The sequence below is a fragment of the Salvelinus namaycush genome, chromosome 39 (assembly GCF_016432855.1).
Source record: "Salvelinus namaycush isolate Seneca chromosome 39, SaNama_1.0, whole genome shotgun sequence".
Taxonomy (NCBI): domain Eukaryota; kingdom Metazoa; phylum Chordata; class Actinopteri; order Salmoniformes; family Salmonidae; genus Salvelinus; species Salvelinus namaycush.
Window position 1 is genome coordinate 11412968 of NC_052345.1, and position 24208 is coordinate 11437175.

At 42.1% G+C, this 24208-nt stretch overlaps 1 protein-coding gene across 1 annotated transcript in view; it reads right to left on the bottom strand.

Moving 5' to 3' along the window:
- LOC120032676 (VPS10 domain-containing receptor SorCS1-like) overlaps positions 1–24208 on the bottom strand; it is a 178951-nt gene that overhangs the window by 32550 nt on the left and 122193 nt on the right. Inside the window, exons 5-11 of the mRNA XM_038978874.1 lie at positions 19573–19646; positions 15881–15945; positions 14790–14908; positions 14368–14457; positions 11812–11991; positions 7803–7949; positions 6483–6585 (exon numbers count right to left, since the gene is read on the bottom strand). Coding sequence (XP_038834802.1) covers positions 6483–6585; positions 7803–7949; positions 11812–11991; positions 14368–14457; positions 14790–14908; positions 15881–15945; positions 19573–19646 — 778 coding nt within the window. The remainder of the gene's footprint in view (positions 1–6482; positions 6586–7802; positions 7950–11811; positions 11992–14367; positions 14458–14789; positions 14909–15880; positions 15946–19572; positions 19647–24208) is intronic.

The window sequence follows — 24208 nt, forward strand, 5'->3', positions numbered from 1 at the left end:
ATAGCCACTAACCAAGAAAAAACTTCATCAGATGACAGTCTGATAACATATTTATTGTATAGCATATGTTTTGTTCGAAACATTTGCATATTTCAGGTATAAATCATAGTTTACATTTCAGCTACAATCAGAAATTGCACCGAAAGCAGCCATAATATTTACAGACACCAACGTCAAATACCTAATTACTCATCATAAAACATTTCTGAAAAATACATAGTGTACAGCAATTGAAAGACAGGCATCTTGTGATTCCAGACAATATTTCCGATTTATTAAATGTTTTACAGCGAAAACAAAATGTAGCGCTATATTAGCGTAGCCACAATAGCCAGAAACACTTGGGCGCCCACGACCAGTTCACATGCACGACAGATATTAGAAATAGCATCATAAAATGTTTCTTACTTTTGGTGATCTTCCGTCAGAATGTTGGACAAGGTTTCCTTTGTCCAGAACAGTCGTTGTTTTGATCTGGAACGGCAAATATCCCTCTTCATTTAGCATGGGCACTTGCCAAGTGGTACGGATCTCTCCAACGTAAACAAAGTCAGAGAACGGAACACGGCAAAACTCCCGAAAAAATTTCAATAATCTGATTAAACTATATTGAAAAAACATACGTTACTATGATATGGTCACATGTATCAAATAAAATCTAAGACGGAGATGTTAGTCGTTCATAATGACAGCTAAACAGAAGGCATATCCATGTCCTCTTTCGCGCACTCCAGAAACAGGAAGTGGACGGTCACGTCAAAGAAATAGCTTTTATTCCACCTCAGACCAAGATAAACACAAAATTTCTTCTCTCACAGCCTCTTGACACCCAGAGGAAGGCGTATGAAGTGTACGTAGACTCTTACGTATCATGACCATGTATAGGCAGGAAGTTGAACAGAGCATATATTTCTGACATTCCACTTCCTGGTCAGGAAAAGTGCTGCAGAATGAGTTCTGTTTCACTCAGATAAATAATTCAAACGGTTTTAGAAACTAGAGAGTGTTTTCTATCCAATAGTAATAATAATATGCATATTGTACGAGCAAGAATTGAGTACGAGGCCGTTTGAAATGGGCATCTTTTATCTGGCTACTCAATACTTTCCCTTGCAGCCATAACAGGTTATTAACTTATTATCTATCCTGACACCTAGTCACTTTATCCTTCCTTCACGTACATATCTACCTCATATACCTTATTATTATCTATCCTGACGCCTAGTCACTTTACCCTGCCTTCATGTACATATCTACCTCAAATACCTTATTATTATCTATCCTGATGCCTAGTCACTTTACCCTGCCTTCACGTACATATCTACCTCAAATACCTTATTATTATCTATCCTGATGCCTAGTCACTTTACCCTGCCTTCATGTACATATCTACCTCAAATACCTTATTATTATCTATCCTGATATGCCTAGTCACTTTACCCTGCCTTCACGTACATATCTACCTCATTATTATCTATCCGGATGCCTAGTCACTTTACCCTGCCTTCATGTACATATCTACCTCAAATACCTCATTATTATCTATCCTGATGCCTAGTCACGTTACACTGCTTTCATGTACATATCTACCTCAAATACCTCATTATTATCTATCCTGATGCCTAGTCACGTTACACTGCCTTCATGTACATATCTACCTCAAATACCTTATTATTATCTATCCTGATGCCTAGTCACGTTACCCTGCCTTCATGTACATATCTACCTCAAATACCTCATTATTATCTATCCTGATGCCTAGTCACTTTACCCTGCCTTCATGTACATATCTACCTCAAATACCTTATTATTATCTATCCTGATGCCTAGTCACTTTACCCTGCCTTCATGTACATATCTACCTCAAATACCTCGTACTACTGCACATTGATCTAGTCCCTGTATGCAGCTCCATTCTTGTGTATTATATTCCTCCTGTGTTACTATTTTTCTTTTTATTGGATTTTTTAAAACTCTGCATTGTTGGGAAGGGCTTGTATGTACGCATTTCACAGTAAAGTCTACACCTGTTGTATTCTGCGCATGTGACAAATGAAATGTGATTTTATTTAACTAGATTTGTACCCTAGGATTAAGGGCTTTTATCCAGTGTCAAGGTGAAACAGTGCTCTGCTCGCTTTCCCTACAGCTGTTGCTTTAAAGATCTATGACCCAGCAAAACACTGTCGGTTACAGTAGCCTACTTTGAATGGATACAGAGATGTGAAATAACGATTTGTGTGTTTGTATGTAAATAAATGACTGGTCCCATAGCTGTTGTCCCAGAGCCATGACTCAGCTAAACACAGTCAGTTACATTATGAATATAATATTCTATATAATGGATACAGAGATGTTCTGTAATAACAATTGTACTTGTACTAGCGATAGACCTTCTGTCATAATATGCCAGTTATACTACCCCATGAAGTCCCAGCCCTTCAGTTCTCCAGAGACCACATGGCACTGTCTAGTAGTAGACTAGACCCACTCCTGACTCCTAAGGCGTGTGGAGACATGTCATAGACTAGTCTAGCCCAGCAGGAATTAAAAGCCCTACAGCTAAAATGGGAAGCCATTCTGAGACTGATGCTGGTATTGAGTCCAAAATGGCACCCTATTCCCTATTTAGTGCATAGGCTCTGATCAAAAGCAGTGCACTATATTGGGAACAGGGTGATATTTGGGACACGACATAGTCTCTGATCCCCCTGTGGTGTTTGTTTTACTCCACTAACGGTGGGGAGATGATGAGTGCATTGAGCGGATAGGCACTCCTGTGCCCGGACTCCCAGTCGGCAGCCATAAAGGGCAAAACCGTGATGGGTATAGTTTTGGGCACCACTGTGAGTTTCTGGAATATGGTTTCCTGTGTTTAGCCACAAATTTGAGTTGACACAGACATGCTGCCACCTAGGTTCTCGTGGAAGAGAAAAACTCACTGTGGATGGTAGGGCTGGTTGTTTAGTTTAAGGAAAAAACGATATAACAAATGTCCCTTTTTATACAACGGGTGGGTCTAATCCTGAACCGCATTCCAGCTGATGTCAATTCCACAAGTTACCACCAGCTAAATCTATGACGTTAAAATACCTATTTACTCTGTTCCATCTGACTGTGGAAGCCACTTTCTCATCAGCCCAGCCAGGCAATTTATAAACTTGATCTCCACTATAAAAAGCATCTAGACATTATCTCACATTTCTTTTAGACTAACATTTAGTTTTCAACAGCAGAGAAACCTTGCTGTCTGTCTGTCATTGATTCAATATTCAAGATCAATCTCCAGCTGTCCCATAGTAATGAATGTGTCGGGAGTCGGGACGAGACAGACAGGCAGGCTGGCAACGTTTCTCAGCCAGTCAAAATCATGAATTAGCTGACATAATCTTTATAGATGTATACAAATAAATGTCAATTGAAAAAGGTGAAACGAAACGAAGTGTAGCTAATTTGCAGTCTTTCCAGCTTCAGTTTGAAGTGATTGACTTCATCTCGAGACTAACAACCCCCGTGCCAAGATATCCTCCAAACAGCGGCTTCTCGGGCATTATCACTTAAAAAAAAAATGTTTCACCTTTATTTAACCAGGTAGGCTAGTTGAGAACAAATTGAGAACAACTGCGACCTGGCCAATATAAAGCAAAGCATTTCGACACATACAACAACACAGAGTTACACATGGAATAAACAAACATAGTCAATAATACAGTAGACAAAGTGTGTGCAAATGAGGTAAGATAAGGGAGGTAAGGCAATAAATAGGCCATGGTTGTGAAGTAATTACAATATACCAATTAAACACTGGAGTGAATAGATGTGCAGAAGATTAATGTGCAAGTAGAGATACTGGGGTGCAAAGGAACAAGATAAAAACATAAATACAGTTTTGGGATGAGGGAGTTGGATGGGCTATTTACAGATGGGCTATGTACAGGTGCAGTGATCTGTCAGCTGCTCTGACAGATGGTGCTTGAAGCTAGTGAGGGAGATATGAGTCTCCAGCTTCAGAGATTTTTGCAGTTCGTTCCAGTCATTGGCAGCAGAGAACTGGAAGGAAAGGCGGCCAAAGGAGGAATTGGCTTTGGCTTTGACCAGTGAGATATACCTGTTGGAGCACGTGCTACGGGTGGGGGCTGCTATGGTGACCAGTGAGCTGAGATAAGGCAGGGATTTACCTAGCAAAGGCTTGTAGATTACCTGGAGCCAGGGGGTTTGGTGACGAATATGAAGCGAGGGCCAGCCAACGAGAGTGTACAGGTCGCAGTGGTGGGTAGTATATAGGGCTTTGGTGACAAAACGGATGGCACTGTGATAGACTGCATCCAATTTGTTGAGTAGAGTGTTGGAGGCTATTTTGTAGATAACATCGCCGTCCAGGATCGGTCCAGGATCGGTAGGATGGTCAGTTTTACGAGGGTATATTTGGCAGCATGAGTGAAGGATGCTTTGTTGCGAAATAGGGAGCCGATTCTAGATTTAATTTTGGATTGGAGATGTTTGATGTGAGTCTGGAAGAAGAGTTTACAGTCTAGCCAGACACCTAGGTATTTGTAGTTGTCCACATATTCTAAGTCATGACCGTCCAGAGTAGTGATGCTGGATGGGCAGGAAGGTGCGGGCAGCGATCGGTTGAAGAGCATGCATTTAGTTTTACTTGCATTTAAGAGCAGTTGGAGGCCACAGAAGGAGAGTTGTATGTCATTGAAGCTCGTCTGGAGGTTAGTTAACACAGTGTCCAAAGAAGGGCCAGAAGTATACAGAATGGGGCCGTCTGCGTAGAGGTGGATCAGAGAATCACCAGCAGCAAGACCGACATCATTGATGTATACAGAGAAGAGAGTCGGCCCGAGAATTGAACCCTGTGGCACCCCCATAGAGACTGCCAGAGGTCCGGACAACAGGCCCTCCGATTTGACACACTGAACTCTATCAGAGAAGTAGTTGGTGAACAAGGCGAGGCAGTCATTTGAGAAACCAAGGCTGTTGAGTCTGCCGATAAGAATGTGGTGATTGACAGAGTCGACAGCCTTGACCAGGTCGATGAATGCAGCTGCACAGTAATGTCTCTTATCGATGGCGGTTATAATATCGTTTAGGACCTTGAGCGTGGCTGAGGTGCACCCATGACCAGCTCTGAAACCAGATTACATAGCGGGGAAGGTACGGTGGGATTCGAAATGGTCGGTAATCTGTTTGTTAACTTGGCTTTCGAAGACCTTAGGAAAGCAGGGTAGGAAAGATCTATAGCAGTTTGGGTCTAGAGTGTCTCCTCCTTTGAAGAGGGGTATGTTCGTGGCAGCTTTCCAATCTTTGGGAATCTCAGACGATACGAAAGAGAGGTTGAACAGGCTAGTAATAGGGGTTGCAACAATTTCGGCAGAACATTTTAGAAAGAGAGGGTCCAGATTGTCTAACCCAGCTGATTTGTAGGGGTTCAGATATTTCAGATCTTTCAAAACATCAGCTATCTGGATTTGGGTGAAGGAGAAATGGGGGAGGCTTGGGAGAGTTGCTGTGGGGGGTGCAGGGCTGTTGACCGGGGGTAGCCTGGTGGAAAGCATGGCCAGCCGTAGAAAAATGCTTATTGAAATTCTCAATTATTGTGGATTTATCAGTGGTGACAATGTTTCATAGCCTCAGTGCAGTGGGCAACTGGGAGGTGGTGCTCTTATTCTCCATGGACTTTACAGTGCCCCAGAACTTTTTTGAGTTTGTGCTACAGGATGCAAATTTCTGTTTGAAAAAGCTAGCCTTAGCTTTCCTAACTGCCTGTGTATATTGGTTCCTAACTTCCCTGAAATAGAAGCATGTTCAGTTGGGTGGCAAAGGTGGTATTTTACCATTACGAAACCATATATTTAGTCTCTGTTCATGTGCAAATGGGAGACTGTCATATCTGACTGAAAGGGCCATGTATAGCCAGTGATAAGCAGTCTGTCACGAAGAGTCAACAGTTACATACAGCACAATATAAAAGACAATAGAAGGGCGCTAGTCAGGCAGTGACTGGAGGAGAATAAGAAAAGGCACTTAAGAGAAACAGCAGGCACTCTGAAGATGCTGTCCCACTCTAGAATTCCCAAGTGTAGCACTTAGCTAGTAAATCCATCTGTATACAACGCACAGTGGTGACAGCGCAGGGATGTCAGTACGGGCCAACAACAAATATTATGCATGGCCGTCCTAAAGTATGCTGGATCAGAAACTTTTCAGGAAATGCTTTGGGCTGAGTACATCATTTAAATCCGGATATATTTGCAACATGAATGAAGCCCCTAAGTTGTATAACTGCCAGTGTTTGAACACTTTAATACAGGCCTATATGTTCTTCCCGGAACGATAAAGTATGCAAATTGTCTAAACTCAACTCATAAAGTCAAAGAAACCCCTCAAGTATCTGAGCTTCACAAAATTTGCGCAATAAACGTAACTTTACAAATCCACACTGTCACTTTAAATGAAATCCCATGTTCACCTACCTGAGGCCACAATGATCCCCGGGGCAGAGTCCTTGCTCTCGATATTCCCCGACGTGTAGGGGTTGGCCGACACATGTAGGTGGAGGTGTAGGGAACAGTATGGCTGGGGAAGAAGGACAAACAGAACAGTTAGTCTGACTCATTAACAAAGGAGGGGGAAGATCTGTCAACAGAATAGACTTAACTATATGTCAACACAAACACTCATTAGAGAAGACCCCCAAGCAAATGGCCATCGAGGTGGGATTTAATGACACACACATGAATGCACGCACACACACACACAGGGACACACGCACGCATTTGCACATACACAACCCCACCCCCCACCCATCATAAATCCTCACACAAACACTACTCCCCATTGGCTCATTTGACCATTAGTTTTGATTGGAATAACCTTTAGCTACACAATTCTCATTAGGACACTGCAAATGCCAGTAGTGTGAGCGTGTGTGTTGTGTGTGTGTTGTGTTTAGAGGTTTATTAAAAGGCTGACATTTTCTGACAAATGACTGCATCATACAGGGTGAAGGCGAGATGCGCTATTGAATCACTAATTACTTTATCAAAGGGTAATTATTTTGGGGTGTATTAAGGAAGCTAAAAAGGGGCTATGCTCTACCCCTTGGCTGAGTGGGACCTGTATCTATAATACACACTGTAATAACGCTGACCATTAGAGCAAATCTGTGTTACTTTGAGCCTTTTAGACGGCCAGCACACTTAACTATTAGAAAGACCCCCAATAGAGTTGATATCCACAAACAATACAGCAAAGGTCTCAACTTTGCCCATTGAAAGTAGCTATTAGCTAGCATGAACAATCAACCCCCACGTTTGTGGAGAAACAAAGAAAAGAAGGGCATAGTTTGTCTCTCTCTTTCTGACACATCTCCAGCTCTAAACGTGAGATCAGTTTATTGGACTGGATCAAAATCAAAATGGCTGACCTTTCAGCTCCACTAGCTTCCTCCGCTGCACAACCTCCGGAGCGCTCAGCTTTGACGAGCAGTGCTCTTTCAGAGCTCTATCCCACTTCCCTCACCACCTCAGCACCGCGGCAAACGGCCCGGCTCAGTCAACTTCTGACAAGGCCCCGTTGACAAGTCCAACAGTGTTATGACGTGTGTGTGTGTACCCATGTGTGTATCCATGTGTGTTTGGTACGTGCGTGCATCTGTTTGTGTGCGTGCATCTGTTTGTGTGTGTGTGTGTGTGTGTGTGTGTGTGTGTGTGTGTGTGTGTGTGTGTGTGTGTGTGTGTGTGTGTGTGTGTGTGTGTGTGTGTGTGTGTGTGTGTGTGTGTGTGTGTCCTCACTAGTTCACAGCGGATGCTGTTGCCCCTCAGGTCAGCAGTGGGAGCCTGCAGTAGCCTCCAGTCTCTCCCTCTGTTGTAGGTGATGTAAGTCTTCACCACGTTGTCCATCTTCTTGTTGGCGAGGAACATCCCTTTTATACCCGCCACCTAGGAGATAGAGATTAGGGAAAACATGATGTAATACTTCTAAAAGAAGTAAAGATGTAATACTTCTTTTATATCCTGCTATCAGCACCAAATTGTAGCTGGTCTAATAATGAGTGGTTACTTCAAGGAAGGTTCTAGACCTATTTCTAGGGAAATGGTCAGACACATTGTTCTACACTAAAAGTGATCTTATGTTATTTTTTGGTCTTTTATTAACATAAAAAGTGCAAAATGTAAGTTTGTTATGAACAAAATACGAGACCAGGCTGTCTCATCAAGATAATGGATGAGAGATAAAAATACCTAACTAATATTACGCATTTTCATAGAGTCTAGACGATAAATCACGTCTTACTTATCTTGTAATACAAACATATATTATATGGTGTTTAGCGAGATGTTATCACGTTTTTATGGTTATAGGATGTGTGTGTGTATCGCCAGAGGGGATCTACTGTAATGTGCATCATAATATATTGTGCTCTGCTTAATGCAGGAGATATGATTGTGATACAGATGTAGGATCTTAATTAGACCTATATTGTCAAGGCAAAATAATCCTGCAGCCACAGGATTTTAACATTTAGTCCACAATGTTGCTTGATCAGTGGTTAGGCTATTAGCTGGCAAAAAAAGTGGACTACATAACCGTGTGTTAGTGCAGGTTTTCAGTTAATTTATGTAAATCACAAAGCTCATCTGCATTTTCTGCAGTGCAGGAAAATTCTCAGCAACAAAAGAGAAAACAAATTAAGATCCGACATCTGTATCACAATCATATCTCCTGCATTAAGCAGAGCACAATATATTATGATGCACATTACAGTAGATCCCCTCTGGCGATACACACACACATCCTATAACGATAATGATAACATCTCGCTAAAAGCCATTTATTACAAACCAAGTAAGAAGCGATTTATCATCTAGACTAGACTCTGTATGTAGTAAGATACGTGTGTCCTAAGTTAATCTGACTTGGGGGCTTGGGAAATAACTCTGAATATGAAATTGAGTTGAAGTCCTCACATGCATCTGCCAAGCACTCCCTTCTCGTCAATAATTGACAGATACTTCAGTCTCGCCTGGAGCTCAGATTTTAGCATATGCTGTGTTTCGGGTCCCCGACCCCAATCAAGGGACTGGATTTGATTCTATCGCCGATCGCAAGGCCAAATGAGGGGCTTAGACGCGGCTGGTATATCATCAACAGCTTAATTATTTAATTTTCCATGGAGCTGATATTTTCTTCCCTGGCAATCTGGTGTACAGCGGGCCCCACGTTTGTATCAGGTATGTAAGCTAATGTCTGCAGTTACTCAAAGAAAATAAGGTGCGCGTCAGCAGTTCTGTGTTCATTCCAAAGCGCCTTTGAAAATGGAACAGCAACTCGGTTTACTTCCAAAAGTGACAGGAGATTACTTTATTCTCTATACCTCCTGGTTCTTAAACTCTCCCACATTGATCGCTAGTCAATATAATCTAATAGTACTGGAGTAGGTAATATAGAGAAAGAATAGGTCTATTTGGGAAGATTGCATTTAAACGAGGCTATGTTTGACGGTTATTATCAGTGATATATTCATTCCATCTGTCAACTGTGTGATTGGAAATCATTCAATACATCAAAGTGCTTGGGGGTCGAACACCTTGAAACTGTATAGTTTGTACTTCTGCCAACTCTGGCTGCATTCGATATCATGGCCCCACAGGGACGCCACACTTCAAAGCCTACTATAGGCCTGGGCCTATATTCTGTACCACTAGAGTATGTGGTATAGGTATTCCAGAGCATAGCTCCAGAGGCAACAATTCACTTCCGGTCTCAGGAAAGATGAAGGCAATTGGTATCTCAAGGTTACACTCTCGCGCAAACCATCTCTGTTCCTAACATTACATGCCACCCTTGTGCATTGTGAACCCTGTATATGTATTAACCATTTCTCCAGTGTATTTACAGATCAATCATGACATTAAGCATGCTCCTTCACCACACTCCTGCCTTGTTTACAGTATATTCACTGTATACACATATATATATATAAACTCAGCAAAAAAAGAAACGTCCTCTCACTGTCACCTGCGTTCATTTTCAGCAAACTTAACGTGTAAATATTTGTATGAACATAACAAGATTCAACAACTGAGACATAAACTGAACAAGTTCCACAGACATATGACTAACAGAAATGGAATAATGTGTCCCTGAACAAAGGGGGCGTCAACATCAAAAGTAAGTCAGTATCTGGTGTGGCCACCAGCTGCATTAAGTACTGCAGTGCATCTCCTCATGGACTGCACCAGATTTGCCAGTTCTTGCTGTGAGATGTTACCCCACTCTTCCACCAAGGCACCTGCAAGTTCTCGGACATTTCTGGGGGGAATGGCCCTAGCCCTCACCCTCCGATCCAACAGGTCCCAGACGTGCTCAATGGGATTGAGATCCGGGCTCTTCGCTGACCATGGCAGAACACTGACATTCCTGTCTTGCAGGAAATCACGCACAGAATGAGCAGTATGGCTGGTGGCATTGTCATGCTGGAGGGTCATGTCAGGATGAGCCTGCAGGAAGGGTACGACATGAGGGAGGAGGATGTCTTCCCTGTAACGCACAGCGTTGAGATTGCCTGCAATGACAACAAGCTCAGTCCGATGATGCTGTGACACACCGCCCCAGACCATGACGGACCCTCCACCTCCAAATCGATCCCGCTCCAGAGTACAGGACTCAGTGTAACGCTCATTCCTTCGACGATAAACGCAAATCCGACCATCACCCCTGGTGAGACAAAACCGCGACTCGTCAGTGAAGATCACTTTTTGCCTATCCTGTCTGGTCCAGCAACGGTGGGTTTGTGCCCATAGGTGACGTTGTTGCCGGTGATGTCTGGTGAGGACCTGCCTTACAACAGGCCTACAAGCCCTCAGTCCAGCCTCTCTAAGCCTATTGCGGACAGTCTGAGCACTGATGGAGGGATTGTGCGTTCTTGGTGAACTCGGGCAGTTATTGTTGCCATCCTGTACCTGTCCCGCAGGTGTGATGTTCAGATGTACCGATCCTGTGCAGGTGTTTTTACACGTGGTCTGCCACTGCGAGGATGATCAGCTGTCCGTCCTGTCTCCCTGTAGCGCTGTCTTAGGCGTCTCACATTACGGACATTGCAATTTATTGCCCTGGCCACATCTGCAGTCCTCATGCCTCCTTGCAGCATGCCTAAGGCACGTTCACGCAGATGAGCAGGGACCCTGGGCATCTTTCTTTTGGTGTTTTTCAGAGTCAGGAGAAAGGCCTCTTTAGTGTCCTACGTTTTCATAACTGTGACCTTAATTGCCTACCGTCTGTAAGCTGTTAGTGTCTTAACGACCGTTCCACAGGGGCATGTTCATTAATTGTTTATGGTTCATTGAACAAGCATGGGAAACAGTGTTTAATAAACCCTTTACAATGAAGATCTGTGAAGTTATTTGGATTTTTACAAATTATCTTTGAACGACAGGGTCCTGAAAAAGGGACGTTTCTTTTTTTGCTGAGTTTATATATATATATATATATATTATTCACAGTATTTTTATTTTATTGAGACAGGGATAGGTAGAGATGAGCAGAGACAGAGAGGGAGGAAGATTCAGAGAAGCCGTGGAGCCAGGATGACGTATATCTGTTGCAGGCAGCAGTGTTACCCACTAGACCAGCCTCAGGAACACATACAGGTGCATCTACCTTATCTCCAGTATATTTACTTTGTACATGTACAGGAGGGCTATCATGACGTTGTATATTTACCTCATAAAGGCCTATCATGACGTTGTATACAGTATTTACCTCATAGAGGCCTATCATGACGCTGTATACAGTATTTACCTCATACAGGTCTATCATGACGTTGCCCTCGTGCCCCATGCTGCTGACTACGTTCTCCAGGGCCAGGGTGTAGAAGACCCCTCCAGTCTCTGACACGTACAGGTTGTAGGTGTCGTTCTGGTTCCACTCCTGCACCGCCGCAACCACCCGGTTCTCATCCGTACTGATCACATGCAGATCCTAGCATAGAAAGAATGTCAGCAGGTTACATTTGACATTAAGTTGCATATACTGTATACTTTATCATGAAATTGGAACAAATACATACATTTTTAAGCTGTAATTAATTACAGACTAATACACACTGAGTGTACAAAACATCAGGAATACCTGCTCTTTCCATGACATAGACTGATCAGGTGAAAACTATGATCCCTTATTGATGTCACTTGTTAAATCCACTTCAATCAGTGTAGAGGAAGGGGAGGAGACAGGTTATAAAATGATTTTTAAGCATTGAGAAAATTGAGACAAGTATTGTGTATTCTTGCCATTCAGAGTGTGAATGGGCAAAACAAAAGATTTGTGCCTTTGAACGGGGTATGGTAGTAGGTGCCAGCCGCACCGGTTTGTGTCAAGAATTCCAACGCTGCTGAGTTTTTCACGCTCGACAGTTTCCTGTGTGTATCAAGAATGGTCCACCATCCAAAGGATATCCAGCCAACTTGATACAACTGTGGGAATCATTGGAGTCAACATGGGCTGGTATCCCTGTGGAACGCTTTTACATTTACATTTTACATTTTAGTCATTTAGCAGACGCTCTTATCCAGAGCGACTTACAGTAGAGTGCATACATTTTAACATACTGAGACAAGGATATCCCTACCGGCCAAACCCTCCCTAACCCGGACGACGCTATGCCAATTGTGCGTCGCCCCACGGACCTCCCGGTTGCGGCCGGCTGCGACAGAGCCTGGGCGCGAACCCAGCCCAGCCTGGGCGCGAACCCAGAGACTCTGGTGGCGCAGCTAGCACTGCGATGCAGTGCCCTTGACCACTGCGCCACCCGGGAGGCTTTTGACACCTTCTAGAGTCCATGCCACGACGAATTGAGGCTGTTCTGAGGGCAACGCAATGTTTGGTGCACTAAGTTAATTGAACATTTAAATTAATCATTTTTACAGCGATTTTGTTTCATTACAATTCAATAATTAGTTGGTAGCTAACCATTTCAAATAGATTGCATTGGTGAAACAATCAGATTTAATTAATGCCATGCAGGCCAACTGTAATTTCACTTACACAATAGAATAATTACACAATAGTAATTACAGCGGAATTACACTGGAATGAACAACTTAATGAAGAGAGTATCAAGCAACACAGACTCAAACTCGAACCTCCAATTTTAAAATCCCCATGTAATTATCAAATTAACAGAGGTGATGCAGTATGTAACTCTCAAAATGTATAGCTTCCCCCTCCTTTTCACCAGTAAGGTAACAGAAAAACTATCTACTGCTTCAGAAGTATAGTACAATGGAAGTGATCTGATTAAATACAATGTTGATTTGGTACTATCTCTAACTACCGTAGCTCCCCAATGGACATGATAGTTTATTTAGAATGCATTGTAATTAATCCAGCGCATAATCACAAGAAAAGAACATAAATTACAATCGAATCTAACCTCTCCCTTGATTAACCTTAAAAATTGACACTTTGAATCAGCTTTGATTTCCATGTACCCACAATCAACGCCTGTTAATAATAATATGTCAACGGGTGTATTACAGTGGTCTTTCGAGAACCTCCGTCTACCCAATTTACCCATCCCACCCCCGCTGGGTTTAATCATAAGAATAAATCAGTATCCGACCTCATTCTCACCAACGTAACTCCAGCGAGGAGGATATTACACTTATTAACTTGAATTGTGTGCTTGTCGGCCCGCACTAACACAGAGGGACACAAGCTGTTCTCACTAGTGAATTTCATCTACCTCTGACTGCGCCTGCACACCTCAGTGTGTAGAGAGAAAGAGAGAAAGAGAGAAAGAGAGAGAGAGAGCAAGAGAGAGAGAGCAAGAGAGTGAGAGCGAGAGAGTGAGAGAGAGAGTGAGAGCGAGAGAAAGACTAGGATGGCCCATGGCTTGATTGAATAAAACATGTTTAATTGTCAATGGAGAGGCGGGAAGGCCACAAGAGAGACCACAAGCATATAGCTGCATTGAATAACAATGCCAGAAATAACGCCAGTTGGTTTTGGCCACAGTTCACTCATAAATAACAAAGAGATGCTGGATAGAAAGCTACCTGTGTTGTTTCCAGTATTGGTCTCATGATGGCTTAGGTTTGAATTCCCATAGAGGTTATTCTTTTGATGCATTTAAGGTAGGTTGAATCATAGATATATAACCACTGGACCGGAGTCTGGTCGAGTGGGTAACACTCTCGCTTCCGGAACCATATACTTCCTCCTGCAGCAGGGGTCCCGCTTTGTTCCCGGCATGAACCCTAGACACTTCTGTACTCCCTACTCAGTCTTCCTTCCTGCTCCTATCCTGGAATGTTGATCAACCATTGTATGACCATGTGGGTCTGTGGGTTATACCTTAGGCAAGGTGTACTTGGGTAGCTTCATGGGTGTGAAGACTTCCCGCTTGGCTGACACGTAGTAGATTGGACGCCCACCAGTTGACACCTGCAGGTCATGAAACCATTGAATGAAAAAACACACTCAAGAAATACGACCCATCAAAGCATACTACATACTAAAGCCCTGATTAATATAATCTGTTATAATACATTTCCAATAAACGTATAACATGTTCTCTCTCACACACATACCATTGTTCGTTCACATTCAAGCAGTATAACACATCAATCCCAATGGCAAATATTCACGCAATATACATACTGATATGATCTCAACATTTCTGATAATCCTACTACATGTTCTCTTACACACACAGCTCTGTTCTGGTTCATGTCCTTCTAACTTCCGGTTCAGGTCAGATATGGGCAATTACCTACCTGGACAAACACATACTCGTCTTGCACCACAAGAGAATTGGGGTCAATGTAGCCAGGGAACGGCTTGCCCTTATTGGCCTCGGTGCAGTTCTGCAGCTTGCAGGTGACGTACAGCGCCTCTGCACACACGGAGAGAAGAAGCCGCAGCCATTGAATCAATGATCATAATAGCCAATGGGGGACAGGCAGCCTTCACAGCGAGCTAGCCTTCCATCAGGTGTCTCACATTAATTGTGTCAATAAAGTGGTGAGCGAAAAGCGAGGGGAAAGTGGAGGGTGGACCAGGGAGGCCAATTGCTTTCTTTCCCCTCTATCGCAGTGTGAGGTGGGGAGAGAGGTGTGGGACTGGCTGTCCCTGTGTGTTAGGCTTCAGCTAACTATGTCTGGTTTACACAGCAAGCCGCGTGATCAATGGTGATGGCCATACTGGGGCAAAGCTTGCACTGTCACAAGGGTGTCTGTATCTGTGGCGGCTGCTAACTGGGGGTGATTCTGCCACCACGGCCAAAAGGGTGGTTGTTTGCTTTCTGTCAGGGATTAGAGGGGAGCTTCTATTTTTGTCTATTGAGTTAGTTGAGAGCCGGGAAGAATACCCCTTAAGTTTTGAGAGATGTATCTCCAGTACAATGGCATAGATTATCTATGAGGTGTGTATGTCATGTGTTACCTCCATATCTGTCTCAACCTTTTGATGTTAGGATATATGGTAAATATAATATGTTCATGACAGAGTAGAAAAACATAAATTGTGAATTGGTATTGTATCATGCGTATTGCGTCACTGTATCAGGTAGATCCATTCAAATGAATTCTGTCCGTGCCATAACACGGACAGGTGGCCATTGTGTTTCCATCCATTCCATTGACATTCAGAATGTTGAGTATCGGGATCACTCTGGTTTTAAAGGCATTCTAATATATGCATTACTTTTCTCAATCGTCATTGTGCGTCCCCGGCGCCTTCAATCGTGTGGCCCATAACCCTACATACCCTCTCAATCCCTTTCCACTTTAGTTCAAGGCTCATGGTATAGTAGAGACACCGGAAAATTGAGGAACAGAGCAGGAACTCTGAAAATTGAATTACTCACGTCCTTCAGAGATGATGGTTTCCAGGTGAATTAAGCCCGGTTCTTTGTCTAAACCCGTTTTCGACCTGCGGGGGAGAAGACACATTTCTTTCAGGTACATCACTATTCTTTAGCAAGGAAGGACAGAAGGATTTCACTGATGCTACCGAGCTTATACTTACCTTCTTATCCCTGAGATTGCTTGTCAGATAAATTTAGAATACTGAGGGGAAATGACAACCAGAATGACGATTGCCAGAAACTTCAAGGGCCCCAGGCTATAACCCTGAGGAACACCTCAAAAGGTTGTTCATTGAGGTAAAAAGGAAAACTACCTCAGGTGTTGCGTGTGATGTTACCGTGTTCAAGGCCAAACCGTACCAAACTGCCCTTACTTTCCTGACAGATTGATGGAGAACACATCCTGACATTAGCAAGAGGGAAAGTAATTGATTTGCTTGCTCAGAACGCCCGCAGACACGGTGCAGTTGCACAAAATCATTACAGGCCTGATATATTTACTAAAAGGAAATCAGAGGGATATCTTCATAGAGCAAAGGAGACAGCACACAAAGGGAGATGAGATCACACACAGAGCCCACCCCCCGGTCTTAATTATGGCACTTTTTGGCAGTATTGGTGATTTCCTAGATAAAACGCATAATCTCTGGAAACTGACCTATTTAACTTTCTCCCTCATTCTCTCTTCAGTTTAAAAACTAAGGGTGAACAACCATTCTTTAAGCTCACCTATTTCAATTCTCATAGACTGTACTAGTGGTGAGTTTGAATCTACAGCATCTACAATGTGGGAAGATGTAAGGGGCAGTAATAATGATTTGACATGTGATTAGCTGTGATGTTGTCTCCCTTGTGACTAGTGGTTTAACTTCTCTAGGGTAGGGGGCAGCATTTTCACATTTGGATGAAAAGCATACCCAAATTAAACTGCCAGCTACTCATCCACAGAAGATAAGATATGCATATTATTATTATTAGATTAGTAGATTTGGATATAAAACACTCTTAAGTTTATAAAACTGTTTGAATCATGTCTGTGAGTATAACAGAACTTATTTAGCAGGCGAAACCCCGAGGACAAACCATTCAGATTTTTTATTTTTTGAGGTCACTCTCTTTTCAATGAGGTTTCATTGGGAAACCAGATTTCTAAGCGACCTGCTTGCAGTTCCTACGGCTTCCACTGGATGTCAACAGACTAGAGAAATTGGTTGAGGTTATTCCTTTGTGTAATGAAGAAATACGGCCATCTTGAAGTTGAGTCACTCTAGGTGTCCTGTTTGATTGAAGCGCATTACAAAAGTAGTTTTACATTTTTTGGCAAAGTTTACAGGTAACCTTTGAGATATTTTGTCACGTTTGAGAAAATTGGAACCTGTGTTTTTCTGGATCAAACGCGCCAAATAAATTGACATTTTGGATATATATCGACGGATTTAATCGAACAAAAGGACCATTTGTGATGTTTATGGGACATATTGGAGTGCCAACAACAGAAGCTCGTCAAAAGTAAGGCATGAATTATATTTTTATTTCTGCGTTTTGTGTCGTGCCTGCAGGGTTGGAATATGCTTATCTCTCTTTGTTTACAATGGTGCTATCCTCTGAAAATAGCATTGTATGCTTTCGCCGAAAAGCCTATTTGAATTCTGACATGTTGGCTGGATTCACAACCAGTGTAGCTTTAATTTGGTATCTTTCATGTGTGATTTAATGAAAGTTTGATTTTATAGTAATTTTCATAGTAATTAATTTGAATATGGCGCTCTGCATTTTCTCAGGCTTTGTGCCAAGTGAAACAGTAGCGTCCCGCCTAAACTCAGATTTTTGGATATAAATATGAACTTTACCGAACAAAACATACATGTATTGTGTAACATGAAGTCCTATGAGTGTCATCTGATGAAGATCATCAAAGGTTAGTGATTCATTTTATCTCTATTTCTGCTTTTTGTTACTGCTCTCTTTGGCTGGAAAAATGGCTGTCTTTTTCTGTGACTTGGCTCATACCTAACATAATCGTTTGGTGTGCTTTCGTCGTAAAACCTTTTTGAAATCGGACACTTTGGCTGGATTTACAACAAGTGTAGCTTTAAAATGGTGTAAAATACATGTATGTTTGAGGAATTTTAATTATGGGATTTCTGTTTTGAATTTGGCGCCCTGCAGTTTCACTGGCTGTTGACGAGGTTAAACAGGTAAAAATGATTAGAAGGATTTTCATGAGATGGAGCTCTTGCCTCACATTAAAAAAAAAACAGAGAGGATGTGATCTTTAGATGTGATCCAGATTCTAGATGAAAATCTGCTCACGACTGGCAGGTTGACATTTTTTGGGACGCGTCCTGTCCTCGAGTCAGAACTGAGCAATTTCTGCTTGGATGGGCCAGCTGCAAAGTCAAAATTGGCTATATTGTAAAAATGTATTAGCTCTTTGGTCTAATTTAATGTTAGGGTTAGGCATCAGGGTTAGCAGTGTGATTAAGATTAGGGTTAGGTTTAAAATCAGATTTTATGAACTTGTGGCTGTGCTAGTGACCACTCTGCAAAGCTGCCTCCAGAACAAGATTCATGACAAAACACGTGAACCTGCTCACGACTGTGCCTTTTCTTTTCAACTACAATGGTCTGATTCAGAAAGGAAGTTTCCCAAAACCTTATTAACAGGGTTCACACAGTCCTAAAAATAAATCTCACTCACTCAAGGAGTGCAGAAGCAAACCCTCTAGGCATTCTCTTCCCAGAACTGCCTAGCTTGTTACCACTGACAGTTTCTCCCGAATTTACTCAACAAAAGCTTCTTTTTTTATACATCCGATTTAAGCCAGTTGTGTTAAAAATGACTGGATTTGACAGTTCATGTCTGGCAGACGTGGGACCAGCTACGAAGTAGAACAGATGGAGAACAGAGGAGGATAACAAGAAAAGAAACAGTAGAAGGAAGATCAAATCCCAGCAGAATATAGATAGAAGACAAGAGCATTCTCATGGGGTGGATTTGACTGACAGTCAAGTAAGGTCATACTTTCAAAGACCTAAGGCTATATGGTTCAAACAGAAGATCAAATCAAACTACAATGCTCTTATTATCAAGTATTATCAAGGACTGCTGTATCCCATGACGGAGAAGTTCATAAAGAAGAAGAATAAATATATATTTGCAGCTTTAATTGTACAAGGTATTTCATGCATATCCAAATCCATTTAACTCCCTCCAACTAACATTCCAAACGTAACTCCAAAACCTTGGATATAACCTTGCTTTAGGAATAACATTGAACAGGACCCTCCAGAGCTCCAACAGGTCTGACTGAAATAAAAAAAACTCATCCAAAATCCCACTCATGTGTTGACTACTTGGTCTGTTCACATTCCCGTGTCCACTAGCCACGCTCAACCAAATGAAGACCACATCGTTAGCTGCATTCCAAACGCTGAACCATTCAGCACAGTGAGTTCACTAACAAGCCCTAATGGACCGCTGCATTGGTTAGAAGTCTGAACCTCTTTGGAGTGTCAGTACCTTGCTATCTCATGTTGAGAAAGCACAGGCGCAGACACATCAATAATGTAATGCAAAGAAGAGGATTCACTCTGGCATATCTCCTTCCAAAGACCAAAAAGGATGTCAATTTATAGTTAGTCTTGACATTAGGGAAGACAGGAAGAAGGTTATAGGTTGCTGTGCTTACCAGTAGAATCGATTGGGGGCCACCCTCTCATGGACAAGTTGCCACCTCCTTCCAAACTCCACCGAGCTGTACAGCTGTGGGGAGAAAGCCGATGGGAGTCACATACTGTATTCAGTCAGACAAGACAGATTAAATGAATACTGTAAAATAAACATTCAACACAAACATCTAAGTGACAGTCCAGATATAGTTTACTTTAATTCAAATAGTTTAGCATTTTCCCATTACAGTCAGTGATATAATATGAGCATAACTCGTTATATAATTAGTCCTGTTCACTTCACAAATAATGCAATTACTTCTACTTCCGTAGGAAAAATTGCTCTCAAGTTCATTTACATTCTTGAGAAATTATGTTACCTACATGGCACAAGAGGGCAACAGAAATGTGCCTCAGAAGAATCACCAGAACATGGCTGAAGCTGAGGACACGATCTGTCAATTCTCCACACATTCTTTCCATGTGAAAACCCCACACACATTCCCAGGTTAAATATGAAGCTGTAAAAGGGATTGTGTATGGTGATAGTGTCATTGTACTGGAGATATGGCTACATACTCCTAACAAGGCTAGAGATCAGCGGGGGGGGGGGGGGGGGGGGGGCTGATGTGTGTGTGTGTGTGTGTGTGTGTGTGTGGCAGGGGGCCTAGCAGGGGAGCCGCGGCACAGCCGGTGGTCTCAATGTGAGCATTGTTTCGCAAGTCAGCACTTCGGTAGGTTGCTGAGATATCCCAATCTCTACTGAGCTGCTACACAGAGATGGTTCGCACACACACACACACACACACACAGATAGCGCAATCTCTATCGGTAGATGGTTTGAGCCGAGGGGGGATTCTTTCAAGAAACAGGAAAGCTTATTTAGGGAAGGAAGCATGGCACAATTGAATATCCTGAATAAGCATGGAATAAATGCCTTTTGGTTGCTTCTTTTTTCACTATTTATTTTGGAGTCAGTATTTTTTCTTACTAACTGGTTACTGTGAAGTATCCAAGGTAAATACATGAATAATATCAATATTGGGCTTTGTTTTGTTTGTTGTTTTTTGAGCTTAATTTGTTTACTTGCTGTCCAGCCAATGAGGCGCAAACCTTGTGAGAATGGTCAAGTTGTGAAAGTTTGGATGTGTTACCTTTTTTTTTTTTTTACAAAAACACCTGCGACAGCTAAGGCAAATGATGTATTAGTTTACTGATTACAGCAGAGAAGTCAACGAGGCATGAGACTTTATTTAATTGTTTTAGTTTGTGTTTGTGGACTTTTTCCATTTTAAACGTGAGCGATCAAGCATAACATGTAAACAGTCATTTATTAACGGCCGACTGAATGGTGATACTGTTTGTTTATTTTCCTGAAGGGTGAAGTCAAGGCCTCAGTTAACAGACCTCAATATCAGCACATTTTCATTCAAATAATCCCCTTGACAATTCTTGTTATTCAACTGATAATCATGTTTAATTAAACTAATCCGAACCACCATTAAAGCCAAGCTGAATTGCAGGCATTTGAACTGTAGTGAAATGATGTTCCATTACGTAAGGTCTTTAACAAGGTCTTTACACAATGGTCTTCAAAGAACACCAGTGAAGGCCAACCATAAAGGTCTTCAGTCCACAACACATACTAATACCATTTGTAACATCATTAACCATTCCATAACCATGTCATAACATTAGATCAGGTCAGGTTGAACACGTTACTATGTATGTACAGTACTGTACTGCATGTACTATACAGTCGGTTCCTTCCATACCATTTGTGCCTTATACAATATCTGCCTTTGAGCATATGCTATTCTGGCCACAGAACATGGTCAATATATTTCTATGTTAAAACATGGCAGTGAAAAATGTGAAAAATGTTATTTGAACTGAGCTATGACTTTCATAAGGAACAGAGTTGAATTAAACAGATGCAAGAAGAAGGGGTAGAGAGGCAGGAAATCACTCTGACTAATTAGCTAACCCCCAACACTGAGGTTGTGTCTCAAATTGCACCCTATTCCCTAGTTAGTGCACTAATTTTAACCAGGCTCCATATGGATCTGGTCAAAAGTAGTGCATCATATAGGGAATAGGGTGCCATTTGAGACACATGCAGTGTTAGCACTTAGTCAGGCAAGTTGGAGAGGAGGGAGAGTGAGAGGTATTTGTACACTAAAATAAGTACTGGCTAGAGAGCCAGTTCTCCAATCTAGGAAATGCCAAGGAGGAAGGAGGAATAGCTCCAAGGGACCATAGAGAGTAAATAAAGAGAATGGGAAAGGCAGGGGGGAGGAGTGAGAGTGAGAGTGAGAGTGAGAGAGAGAGAGAGAGAGAGAGTGTATAGAGCCTAGCATATATATATATACACATGGCCAGGCGCATCCTATAACAACAGCTGAAATCCTCCCGAAGTACAATAAGTATCTCCGCTGGAAAAATGAATATTATTATTTATCAGATGTGAAACATTAGGCCCAAATGGCTCTGGCTGCAAGCAAGGCATTCATTAATGGTAATGGTCATTCTCAAAATGGCTATATATCGCAGGTCTGGAATATATCTTTGGCATAATTACCTTCTCTCTTGTCTCAGTAATTCACAGACAATTACCATCACAAGACAGTGTCTCATGTATTAGAGGATTATTTATTCATTAACCATTCCATAACCATTTATTCGATACAAATATGCACTTCAATCCCTTAAGACTCCAATATCAATGAATTATAAGCACAATGTTTATATGTTTGTCTGATTCATCGAGCTTAAATGGGGATATCAAATCCCCGAGTCATGGAGAAAAGGAATTATTCAAACCCTCAGTCTAAGGGTATATAAGACACATTTAGCCTTTGTTAAGGTGCTTATGACTGTTTATCTGGGTTCACCTCTGTTGGTTTTGCTTTCTCCTAAAGTTATTGGAAGGAATGCCGGGCCTACATTTAACGGACGAGGAGCTTAAAAGGAAATCTACCTCATATTCACCATCTCCAGCACCACCCCAACATTAACATATGTGAAAATGGCCCGTTTCTATGTTTTGTAGTAAAAACAATGGAGAAAGATGAGTCTTTCCAAGGACATCATCAACCAATTAGTAGAGAATTAGTAGGCAATTAGTTGGCAATGCCTACGCACAATCACACGATGCACAACAATGATGTCATTGGAAACACGTATCTTCCTCTATCTATTTTTACTACCAAACATAGAAATAAACAATTGTCACATATGTCTGTGTTGGGGTGGTGCTGGAGGTGATGTTCATGAAGTTGAAAAATTGTGAAGTTTCCTTTTAAGGGACTTCAAAAGTCCCCATACTGCAAAAGAAAGTCCTCATGTAGGGCCATCTATAGGACTCTATGAAATATATGAAGTATGTTGAGTGTATGCAACTATACAGTGCATTTGGAAAGTATTCAGACCGTTTCCCTTTTTCCACATTTTGTTACGTTACAGCCTTATTCTAAAATGGATAAAATAATTTCCCCCCCTCAATCAATCTACACACAATACCCCATAATGACAAAGATGAAAAACATCCTGACAGCATGATGCTGCCACCACCATGCTTCACCGTAGAGGGGCTGGGAGACTAGTCAGGATCGAGGGAAAGATGAACGGAGCAAAGTACAGAGAGATCCTTGATGAAAACCTGCTCCAGAGCGCTCAGGACCACAGACTGTGGCGAAGGTTCACCTTCCAACAGGACAACGACCCGAAGCACACAGCCAAGACAACGCAGGAGTGGCTTCGGGAAAGTCTCTGAATGTCCTTGAGTGGCCCAGCCAGAGCCCGGACTTGAACCCTATCGAACATCTCTGGAGAGACCTGAAAATAGATATGCAGCAACACTCCCCATCCAATCTGACAGAGCTTGAGAGATTCTACAGAGAAAAATGGGAAAAACTCCCCAAATATAGGTGTGCCAAGCGTGTAGCGTCATACCCAAGAAGAATCAAGGCTGTAATCGCTGTCAAAAGTGCTTCAACAAAGTACTGAGTAAAGGGTCTGAATACTTATGTAAATGTGATATTTCAGTTGTTGGTTTTTAATACATTTGCAAAATTTTCTAAAAACCTGTTTTTCTTTGTCATTATGGGGTGTTGTGTGTAGATTGATGAGGAAAAATAACTATTTAATCCATTTTAGAATAAGGCTGTAACGTAACAAAATGTGGAAAAAGTCAAGGAGTCTGAATACATTCTGAATGCACTGTATATGGTGAATATGGCTCTATATATGGCTTTGGTTTCAGTCACAAGAACTGAATTTATTCAAGTATGAGCAAATCAGTTTGAGTAAGTTATGACTACTTGACTTTGCCACTCAGTTGAACTTAAACATGTTACACAGTCTAGTGTCGCTATGTCAACAATCATCAACCCACTTTGTGTGAATGCTACTCGCTTTCTGGAAAGTTCAGGGCTACCTTCAGGACTACTTTCAGTTTACATCCACCGACACCAATCGAGTGTCTAACTCGTCTAATCGCTCTCTCTCCCTCTCTCCCCCTCCTCCCTCCTTCTCCCTCTCTCTTTGTCATATCTGAATATGAGTAATGAGTCAGACAATAGCCTCTCGCCATGGTCACGCCACTCACTCACCGGCAGAAAAAAATAGTCCCCTGATGCTGCCTCACCCCTCACT